General features: G+C 35.7%; 1 protein-coding gene across 3 annotated transcripts in view; it reads right to left on the bottom strand.

The window, feature by feature from the left end:
• EMB2746 (RNA-metabolising metallo-beta-lactamase family protein) overlaps positions 1–12,242 on the bottom strand; it is a 40,801-nt gene that overhangs the window by 22,983 nt on the left and 5,576 nt on the right. For all 3 annotated transcript variants that reach the window (XM_086453181.1, XM_086453180.1, XM_086453182.1), the window contains 3 exons: positions 10,185–10,241; positions 4,189–4,380; positions 4,019–4,096 (listed from right to left, as the gene is read on the bottom strand). In XM_086453181.1, coding sequence (XP_086309307.1) covers positions 4,019–4,096; positions 4,189–4,380; positions 10,185–10,241 — 327 coding nt within the window. The remainder of the gene's footprint in view (positions 1–4,018; positions 4,097–4,188; positions 4,381–10,184; positions 10,242–12,242) is intronic.

The following is a 12,242-nucleotide window of genomic DNA, read 5'->3' on the forward strand; positions in this document are numbered from 1 at the left end:
AATTGGAGCAGAGATAATGCCAGAAGCCAAAGTCTGAGAGGAAACTACACAGCAACAACGCTCATCAATATCAATGATTGCAAATGTCTCAAATAAAAAGAGTAACGGTGTGATGCTAAGAATCTGGATTCGAAGTGCCTCGAACTCAAGACGTTAACCCATAAGAAACAAGTATGTCTGGTGTTTAGCAATTCACGTAACCATAAATTTAGTTGCCTTTACAAACAGCTCACCAAGACTGAAAGAATCCAAAGTCGTCAGATACACACTGAGTCCCTTAGGTAGCCTAAGCGATGTCTCGATAAAACTCGTAGATCCTCAAGTCATCCCGAGCATGTGCATATATCTGAGTAGAAGCTGACCACAACAAAGAAACAATCTCATGATACATGGATATGGTGTAAATGCGCTGCTCCATAGAATTAAAGAGACATCCAAGGATAGTGTAATTGTCAATATCTCATTGTTCAATTTTGGGATCAGTAAGGGGTGATTTATTAATGGTGCCCAACAACCATCCAGATTTTCCTCCACTTACCAAAGAAAGCCTAATTGACCGAGACCAGGACTGAAAATTCCAACCATCTAAAAGGGCATTAGTAATGCGTTGTGCTAAGAGGCGTGCTCCAAGAATGGAATTGGAGTCCTTGGTCTCATGCGATGTAATTGCTTATTACGAGAAAAATAGTCGAAACTTTAGTTTGAAGGGAGATCACTGTGGTTCTAGGAACACACAAAATTGTTGCAATCAAAAGATAACCAAGGGGGCAAGTAGAACTCACCACAAATAGCTCCTTAATTGATGTCGTAGGTCAGAAAGTTAACTGGGCTGCTATTGAAAGGCTTCACATAAACTTTGTGATGTCGCAAACACCAACACAACAATGTACTACTGTTGTAGACCCTCAAATTAGGCTGAACTGCTGTCATAGAGCTTTAGGGATCCCTGTATTAATGTTGCAAATATCCACACAGCAATCTGCTTCTATTATAAGCCACCAAATCTGGCTGCTACTATCGTAGGGCTTCACGTAGCCCCCGGAACTCTTCTACTTGCAGTCGTAGGTCTCCCAGAACCCTCCTGCTATTGTAGTATGTCCCCAAACAAAGCCTTGCTGTCGTATGACCCCAACCAAGACTGAGCTACTGTCTTATGACCCCAAACCAGGCTACTTGTTGTCGTGGATGCTAATACAGCAAGCTGTTGTTATCATAGGTTAAAAAATACAACAGAATACAGCAGTTTGCTGTTGTCATGGGTAAATAATACCTCCTAGGTGATTGTTGCTATCACAGATGCAAAAGGGAAACTGCTAAGGTGTTGTTGCACTAATCTACACATCACATTGTGGCTGTCGTAGGTCACAGAAAGAAATTTATCGAATAGTAGCAAGGGTAAGAGAAAAACCCCTATCGAATGGCACAAAAAATCATAGCGCAAAATCATAGCATGTGAAAAAACCCCAGAAACAATTTATCGCAACATGCGATAAATAAGGTATGAATCAAAGATATAAAAAAAAAATTAAAAAAAAAAAGGTCCCCCAAAGGGGAGACTTTCTTAAGAAGTTGCGGCAAGGTTAGTAGGTCTCAAGATCCAGGGATTTTGAGAAAAGAGGAAAATAGAATAGATGAGAACAAACTTCAAGGTCCCAAAGGAAATCGAAGAGGAGAACTCAAGAGAGAGTGGGACGTCCTCTAGAAGGCTCTGATACCAATAAGAATTATAAAAAAGTAATAGACAAGCCTCATAATGAGAGCTTGATATATATATATACATATATATATATATATATATGACTGGACATAAATGCCCTTACATAGAATAAAAACAAGAAAAAATTACTATTTCCAATACGAAGTTCCTCCATCTCTTTGTCATATTCGGCTTGAATTTGCTTTAAATCCACCTTCAATCTCTCGTCAATTGATTGATGGACATTATCAAACTGAGCAGTAATTTCGTCAAGTGCATTACGTATTTTTCCATGCTTAATATAATCTTATGCATCTCCTTTCAAAAGATTGTGGCTCCTTGTACCCATCAACATGGTGAAGAACACAAGAATCTGGCTCTGATGCCAACGGGTGTAGGGTAAAACGCACGAACTAAGAGTTTATGTTAAAAATCTGGTTCTAGGGTGAAATCTCACGAACTAAGAATAATGAAGAATCTCTATGACGAGCAAAATAGACTAGAAACTTCAATTGAAGTTTGAGATTTATACAAATCCATCGTAAAATTAAGAACCAATATCGGGCTCTTATGCTCAAAAAAACAAAAAAAGGTAAGAAAAATCTCCTTTTATTAATCAATCTTCAAAAAACTTACTTCACTAAATTCGTTTCTTGGAGCTCCTTATATAGATAACTACTTCATAACAACTTACAAATATTTTAAAACACTAGAAAGTAACTTCCTAATCTATCTATAACATATTACTAACGTTCTTATCCTATTAGAACTCAATTTGAACATCTAAAATGACTTCTAATTATAACATAAAGAATAAAAACGAATTTTAAACATAAAACAAATTAGAAACTAAATAGGAAAAGAAATTTTCTAAAATTGAAAAAAAAACTAACTAGGATTACTTAAACAACTTAAAAAAATAAGAACTCAATAAAAGAAAGAGTCCTAAGAGAAGTTGGACTAGGTCTTGAGGACCAGTAAAAGCTTGAGTCGAGTTGACTTGACCAACCTGAGTTGACTCAGTCAAACAAAGTTGACTCAATCATTGTTGCTAATTTCTTTCTTTGATGCATCTTAACTTGATCAAAGACATTAAGATAAATGTCGACAAGCCTATCTACATCATCTGGTCTCATTTTATTTTCACATTCCACATGCTTTGGCACTTCCAAGATTTATATCATCTCTATCCCAAAGTTGGTAAGCCCAAGATCTCAATTCCATAAAAAGGATGTTATGGAGCTTAACCACATTTATAGTATGCTAGGGAACCTGGGAGAGTAGTAGTCATTTATTTGACTGGAAAGAATACATTTTACACAAGATAATTATTTTTTGCTAAGTTGGCACCTTCCTATAGAAGATCACTATGAGTATCCTAGGATACACATTTAATGGCCTAAAACTATGTTACCAGGTTCGTTGGTTCGTTCCATTTGAATTTAATTTTTACATGTCTACATGAAGAAGGAAGATGAAGAGGCATAATAGAAGTTCTTAAAAAAATATGTTGTATTGTCACTATTTGTTTTGCCGAACCCAGCAACAAAATTCAGTAAACTAGAATGGTTGGGTTCACAAATTGGTTATTACGAGGTTCGTAGTATTGCATGAACCCAATATGAACCAAACAGCAAACTGGATCGCTTCATACCAGTTCACAGTTTCATCTAGTAGGAATAAATCTTGTAACACGGGTCTAAAGTGTTCAAAGAGTTTTAGGGGTCTTCCTTAAAGACTTTTTGTTTAGGTGGGAGATGGTTTGTAAGGAGTGAGATTAAGGAATGACTTATCTTTCCTTTGGGTTTTTTATTTTTATTTTCCTCTTCCTTTCTGTATTAGAAAACCTTCTCAACCTCCTTCTTGTTTCTTCCTTTATTTTTCATTAATAAACCTTTTAATACCTACCAAAAACAAAAACGTATGAAAATATGAATGCCGTTAAACACGGAATGTGAAATTGTGAAGTGTCATAGGTTATTTCTTTTTCTTTTTTTACAGAAATTTTTCCGCTATTTAATCTTTTTTTAAAACCTTGCTACTTATTTATGTAGGCAGTTATTATTTATCTAATTTAAAAAAAAAATGCTCTCAAAGCTTTGGCTTATGAAGCACCTTGCATCACGCCTTGGCATTTAAAAAGACATATATTTCTGAAGGCACTAAACCTTGCCCATCCTCCATAGTCAAACTCAATGCATGCCTTGATTTATATGAGCTTGCATTCAGAGTCCTAAAAGATGAGCATAAATTGACAAAAGAGGAGAGGGGGGGAGGGAGTAAAAACACAGGTAGGAAAACATATAAATCCAAAACACTTACCAACGTAACTCCTTCTTTTGAGAGTTCCTCTAAAGCTTCACGATCGAAACTTTTCCCATCCAATGGTGATTCATCAATCTGTTAAAAATAAAAAAAATAAAAGAGTAAAGTTTCGTGTATAACTAGTAAATTTCGTGCTAAAAGACAAAAACTACCCGCATAGCACTTACCTTCCAGTCCCCAGTATGAAGAATTGTACCATCAGTACAGCGAAGCACCAATCCACAACAATCAGGAATAGAATGGGTAACCCTGATAGGCTCTACTTCAAATGGCCCTGCAAGGAACTTCTTCTTTGTCCTAAATACCTTAAGCCTAGACGTGACGAAGATTCCAAACTCCTTCAACCGCTTTTTAATAAGCTGTTAAGAGACCAAAAAAATAAAAAAATTTATTTAAGACCATAAAAAAGCTCCACGATACCACCAAACAATGCCTAAAATATGTATTCTATACGAAATAAGATCAAAGTACTAAATTTTTGTTTCAATGTCTATTCAATAAGTGGTAGTGAAATATTTCATACGAGTATTTTGAACAAAAAGGAAACAAATAAAATTATCATGAAAATGATGGAAATATTGAAGAAATGACCACTCAATAAACAAGCATAAAATGATTATTAGAAGATTAGGGTTAAGGAGAGAAGGAAGAAACTAGAGAAAAGAATGAGTTGATCACTCCCAATAGGGTTCGGCCTGTCTTTTATATTAAAAACATGTGGTTAGTCGTATGGGCTTAAGTATTGGACCCACACGACATTAAATAAACACTCCCCCTCAACTTGGAGCATACAAATCTGACATGCTAAGTAAAAAAGTAAGAAAGGAACTCCTAGACAATGGTTTTGTGAGAACATCTCCCGACTGATTTTCTGACTTGACATTTACACATCTTCCTAGCCATCACCTTATCATGAATAAACAATCAACAACCTTTTCAACTACAATAAACAACCACATGGATTGTAAGAATGAGCAATCAATAAAGTTCATTTACACATTAAAGCAAATATATGCAAGAACACTTGCTTAAATGAAAAAGACTACTAAGAACTACATTACATATTATTATATCTTTTCGAGTTAGATATATGAATAAATTATTAATATATAACCAACTAAGTTTCAAATCGACCATAAAGGGTCTATGAGGAGACTAGTCAAAATAGCCGTGTACCAAAGAAATGTCATGTTTGGTGAATGCTAGAATACTCGTGGGTCGCAACGCCTCCTTGTCGAGATGTCTTACAGTGGTTAATGGTCAATTGGCTTACCCAATTTAATTTAGATTGTTGAAACAACTAAATCAGGACCCCAAATCATTCGACCTTCAGGAAAAAGACCATCTCTTACTCAGAGAAATCAAAAGCAAGATGGATATGTTGGCAAAAAGGAAAAACCAAGTGATAGGTGTACATCTTGGTGACTCATCGTTGAAACTACGTCTGCTAAATGATGAATCAACAAGAACATGGATCCGTTGAATAACAATGATGACCTAGCGGAATAAAATCTAGTGAACAAACTCAACTTTCATTCCAATTTGTTTAAGGAATACAACTTTATTGGACTTAACAAAGGCTCAAATCTAGACTTGAACAATGTCCAAGTCCAGAGTTTAAAAAGAATTCAAAATATTTTTTAAGTAAAGATATTTAATATAAAATATAGAAGGGGAGTCGAGTTGACCAACCTGAATACAACCAGAAAGAGAGAAAAAGGAAGCACCCACAGAAACACCACGACAACCAACCACAAACACTACCCCTCAACCAAATTACAAACCCGAACCCATCTTACAAGAAAATCTTCAAAGAAGATACCCTTGAATTCTTTAAAAACATGGTCTAAGAAACAATGATGCCAAATCGAAATGATAAGATCCTGAATGAAACTCCACTTTCTTCTTTCCATAGGTCCCAACAGACCAAATGAAAGCAAGCCACATGGAATTCATTTTGACTTCCAAAACGGAAGACTCCAATCCAACCAAGATTCAAAAAGTGCACATATTGAGGACCAAACAAGGAGATAAAGTGGGCCCAAATCTGCTACACAAAAGAATAGGACATGGTCAGCCAATTCTACGTTAGCTAAACATAAGGAACAAAAGTTAGGAGATGCAAAAGCTCTCCTAATAATCTGATCCAAAGTAGGCAACCTAACAAAAACTGAAATCTTTGACAGTACTTTCTCCCCCCCAGATAAACAAGTGAGAAAAGAAAGTAGCACTATCCGTTAAACTCACATGGTATAACAAACTCAGAGAGAAACGACCTTCCCTAGAATCCTGAATCTGGCAATCGTCAATGCCAACTCCTAACTATATTCAACGCCAACCTCACCAAACTTCCCAACCCCTAATAATGAAATGCTCTATGAAAACCAAAATCCCAACTCAAGATGCCCCCTCCCAAGTCAAGAAGGAGGAACTAGCCTTATCTTTCTTCAAGGACACCTCAAAAAGATTCAAAAATTGGTCCTTAAGAGGCCTATCCCCACACCACCAATCTTCCCATGAAAGAATTGTGTTGCCTCTTCCCTCCTTAAACTTCACCTTCTTTCGAAACAATAAAAGTCTCTTCATAAACCCTTTCCAAACTCCGCAACCATAGGGAACTTTGGGAGCCCCACTTTCCCACACATGTTAATAAAACCTGAGCTTCTTTGCAATCACACTTCCCCAAAGACTATTCTCCTTCACACCAAATCTCCAAAGCAACTTCCCTAACAATATCAAATTCATCAAACAAAATCTCTTAACACCCAAACCACCCTTTTTTTTGGAATTGCAAATCTTCTTTCAAGTCACCAAATGAAAATTTCTCTTACCCTCCTTATCATGCCAGAAGAAGTCCCAACAAATCCTATCAAGCTTGATTTCCACATTCCTACGCGTAGAGAACAAAGAAAGTAGTTAGGAATGCTAATCAACAAGCTCTTTATCATAGTCAACTTCCTAATCAAAGCTGCCACTAAGTCCACCAAAGGAGCCTCTCCAACTGCGAACAACTTACTTTGATGTAGTGAGATGATCAAAAAACAAATAAAAAGTTTTTCCTATCAATAAAGCAAACACAATTACACAAAATTCAGATCTGAAGATCTATTACAAGATAAAATGGAAAATAAGGGATGGTAGAGGTAAACAGGGAATTACTCAACCGAATTGCTAGTGAACCGTTCAGCCTAACACTTGAGGAATGACTCCCTGTCGAGAAAATGCTCAACACAAATTGAAAAGAGTACCACACTAAACTCAGAAAGAAAGAACTTGAGATTAAACTTGAATCATCTTCTCCCTACCCCAAAACATCCAAGCCTACATAAAGAACTGTTGATATTTTGATATCGCCTTACAACTGAAAATAAACTCACATCATTAATGGATAACTAATATTTAGACTTAATGACTCAATTAAGAAATTAGACACATTACATAGAACCTAAGTCCAATGAAAACTGGTACCTTTCTAACCCCTTGCATTGATAACCGAAGGCACTAAACCTTTTCTCAAGATATCACCTAATTCTAGGGTTTGAAAACTAAACAAAAATAAATAAATAAAAAACCTTTTCCAAGTGTGTGGGGTGTCCTCCTATGGGGAGAATTGTGATATAGGTTTAGCGAACCTAGATCCCCGTAGTTCTCCCAATGCCCTCAATTTTGACTTGGTCGAGTTGACTCTTCCTTGACAAAGCGTTGATTGACTCTTAGCAATTGGAAAATCTAGGATCAAATAGATGGTGATTGGATGGTGATGTCTCATCTTGTAGTGGTCCTTCAATGGAGCAACTTCATTAACTTGATTGATGTCTTGAGACTGATGACCATCTTGACTTCCATTTTGTTCTACATCATTCTTCCATGGTTGGAAGGAAATTGGACCCCGAGATTGAACAATTTGCACTTCTATTGGAACTTCACATGTCCAATTACAACTTCATTTCGTTCAAACATCATATTTTATACAATACTGATGTCTTGCAGTGTTGCCACATCCAGAAAAAATATGACGAAAATTTTGTCCAACATCTGATTGATTCAGTAATCTTATTTGATGCAACTGAAGCAATGTCAGGTTCGTACGAATCTTCGATAGTTTTTTCGTTAGAATCATATGATTCTTCATTCATGTTCATGCTTGAAACATAGTTGAAATTCCAGTTGATGATAATATATTCTTCCACATCACGAAGTTCAGAAATAGATGATGATCGGGTGTTGACGACTCATCTTTTGGTGGATCCTTCGGAGAAGTAACGTCATTGACCTAATTGATGTTTAGATATTGACGATCATTTTGATCCTCAGTTTGTTATGCATCAAGTTCACAACAAACAGACAAAGGAGACAGATCCACCAACCTACATGTGACGATCCAGATCAGCCGCCAACACATCACACAAAGAAAAAGATAATTATGCGAGAATTCGGGTGTTGGGCATTAAAAATCAAGTAAAACCATACAAAAATACAGAAAATCTTTACCTATTGCATTGAACCCTGAGTTAAAGAATCTCCTAGAGAAAAAGAGGATCGCATGCGGAGAGGGTTATATTGCAATAAACAACGAAGGTTCCGCAACTGTGGAGCTTTTTTTCAACTTAAGATTTTTTGAAATTCTGTACAAGAGTTGCATTCAAAATAGGGAGAGGGAACATGATTTGTGTTTTGTGATGATATTTGGTGTGATGAGACTCCTCTAAAGTCCGAATTCCAATCTTTTTACAAAAACATTAAAGAAAGAAAAAAAAAAGATAAAGATGTTTGGTAGAGACCTCGATTTCAAAAGATGTCTAAATGATTGGAACTGGATTTCACCGCCAATCCTATTAACAGCTTATCTTCTCATGTTGCCTCACCGATTTTGGAAGATCATCGAATTTGGTTGCAAAGTAAGGTTGGTGCATTCTCAGTGATTATGAGTTCTTTCTAGTAGTCCTTATTAGAGAATAATACAAATGATACCTTTCCAACCTCTACTATTTGGGTCTTCATGTCCCCATCTAAGGTCATAATCAAATTGTTTGCCGCTCTAGAGAGGATTCTCATTACAGGTCATCTTATTGGTAACGAGATTATTTTGGTTGATTATTGTTGCACGTGCAAAACAAGTTGTGAATCTGCTAACCATCTCTTAATTCATTGCACTATTTCTCACTACATTTGGGTTCATTTCATTCATCTTTCCAAAATCAGTTGGGTTCCTCCGAAATCTATGTACTCCTTAATTCAAGGTTAGCAGCAATATTATTTTCTAGGTAGGAAATGATTCTGTTGGTATTTTTTTTTTTTTTTACTCCATTTGTTATTTGTTGGAATTTATGGAAGGAGTGCAATAGTCGAGCTTCGCTGTGATACAGCAAGACTCTGAACACTTCATTATTACTATTTGGGGGATCCCCTTTTATTGGGTACAAACTTTTTTGAAGACTACAAGACAAGCTTTCGAAAAAAAGAAAGTGTGATTATATCTACATTTTAATACGCTTATATATACATGCTAAAATGCAAAAATACATCAGAATAAGATGATATAAAGATACCTAATCAATCAAAATTCATTTCTATTAGTGAATGAAAATTACGTATGATTTGCAACTCTTTATACAAGAAATTAATATTTTTTTTCTATTTTATAAAATTTAACTAAAACAATTTTTATAAAAAAAAAAAAAATTTAAAAATACTTCAGTCAAATTTACAGTTTAGCGAAATGTATAGAAAAATCCACTAATATATATATATAGATAAAGAACTATTAGTTGAATTTGTTGGTGTGGAAACGGAAATAATTCAATATATTCCCTGGAGATGTCACATGTTTTACCAGACTAAGAAAATCAACCATAATAACTTTGTAGCTATATAATATTAGGTTTGAAAACAGGGTTTGACATTGTGACAGGGCCAACAATGAAACCAATTCAAAATTGAGTGAGTTTGGTATCACGTGACTAAGAGATTACAATTATATGAAGAATAATATGGCTGAGATGATTGGATACACAAGGGACATAAAAAAGCACTTGCTTACAAGATCATGACTAGGAGTTGTAGCAGCTCACACAATTCCTTCAACCATGAATGAGGGGTATCTCTCCAGAACATGGTGCAGAATATTAATAGGAAGATGTCTAATATTTCTAAAATAACATACCTCCATTGTGAACGATGAAGCAAAGATAGGTGTACGGGAATCCAGAGCTGGGATAACCTTTTTAGATGGCACAACAAATAATTATTAGTAACAATGCCAAAGAATAAAATGATCTCAAAATTACTGGGAATTTAAATTTCCATGAAGAAATAATATTGAACATCAGTTGTAGTTAAGAATTAACTTAACTAATCAAAAAATGACGCCAATAAGCATATATTGTTAATAGACACTAACATATTTTCAGAATCCAAAAGCAAATACTTCAAATGGAGTGTTAGAATTAATTTTTCTTTTCGCATTTGTCAGCCAGTATTTTAAACATTGTCCATTAGATAAGATATATGTGCATTCCAGTATGGGTCAGGTTCAAGGGCCATGTGAGAAAACATGTAAGAAAACTTTCGACGGTAAATAAAATTTTAAAATATGGGTTAGAATTTTGGATTGAGCTGATTTTTTGTGAGGATGATCTCTATGATGGGAAGATCATCCAAAAAAAAATCAGCCCAATCTAAAACTTCTAACCCCATTAAAAGTGATTTAGAATGTGGACCGTCGATTTTTTACCAATTTTTATCATTAATTTGTAAATCACTTTTGATGGATTTAGAAGTTTCTGATTGAGCTGATTTTTTGTGAGGATGATCTTTTCATCATAGTGACCATCCTTGCAAAAAATCAGCTCAATCCAAAACCTCTAACCCTTATTTTAAAAAACGAAAGTTTTCTTACATGTTTTCTCACATGGCCCTTGAACCTGACCCTTCCAGTATAACAGATAATATTAAAAAGTCATGCAAAAAAAGTAAGAATTAATGAAAAATTGACAATTAACAAAATATCCTTCTTCAAAAATAATAGTAGAAGCTTAGGCAATGTTAGCACACTTTGTTTAGGTAGGTGCAATGTTAGGGGACTTTGGTGCAACATACCCCTCAATCATGATATGAAGTCTACAAAAAAGAATGCATGGGATAGGACCTTAGGCCAGTCAAACTCCTCCATCTCATATCCATCATAAAGTATGGTGCACATTCCAATGAGGATCCACCATTTAATGTTCTCCATAAACCCATAGATATGAACCTAGACATCTGATCTGCAAGACCGCCTCCAAAATTTAGTGCCACTTCTTTAGTTTGTTTGGGGTTTTGGGTTGCTTACCAAGTTCTCTGTGGGATGTTTTCAAGAGTTGGTCCGAGTGGGGAGTGGGGTTCCAAGCGTTTAAGAGAAAGCTTTGGAACTTACTTCCTTTTGCCATCTCTTGGGGCCTATGGAGGGAAAGAAATGCTAGGGTGTTCAAAGATAAGGAGTATCAAGTTCATGAGATTATCATCAACATTCTAGGGCTCTTTTTTTTTTTTTGGAGTTTAATGTTCATTGAAGCAAAAGTAATAGGGACATCAAATCTGGAAGAGTAGATTTTAGTGTTTATTTAAATTTCTGTTTTAGGGCTTTAATTTTATTTTGTTGAGGTTTATTTTCATGTTTTATTGGCCCATGATCTCAGTATAATATTTAAGGACAGTTTAATAACTTTAGTTTGTCTTTTATTTAAGGGTATGTTTGATTGCACATGGAAAATAGGGTGGAAAATCAATTTCCATGGAAAATGACATTTTTCTTGTGTTTGATTGCATTTTTCCATGGAAATTCAATTTCCACCCCAATAAAAAGTCCACCAAAAAATGGATTTCATTTTCCCACCCATAAGGGTGGGAAAGTGAAATCCATCTAAATTTTTCATCCCCAAAATATCTTCTTCTTCTTCTTCTTCCCCACTCTTCTCTTCTTCTTCCCCGCCACCACCACCACCATCACACTCAATCTCATCGTCGTCGTCATCGCCGTCGCCGTCACCATCACCATCGTTGTTGTTGCCACCATCACCGTCACCATTGCCAGCCACCCTCTCTCTTTCTCTCTCCTCCACCACCACCACATCCTCCTCTCTTCTTTCTCACTTACCTCGGCGACGTCACCACCACATCCTCTCCCCTCCCTCTTCCTCCTCATCTTCTTCTTCTTCTTTTTTTCCTTTTTATTTCTTCCAAA

The sequence above is a fragment of the Akebia trifoliata genome, chromosome 9 (genome assembly GCF_017979445.1).
Source record: "Akebia trifoliata isolate Shusen 1 chromosome 9, ASM1797944v1, whole genome shotgun sequence".
Lineage (NCBI taxonomy): Eukaryota > Viridiplantae > Streptophyta > Magnoliopsida > Ranunculales > Lardizabalaceae > Akebia > Akebia trifoliata.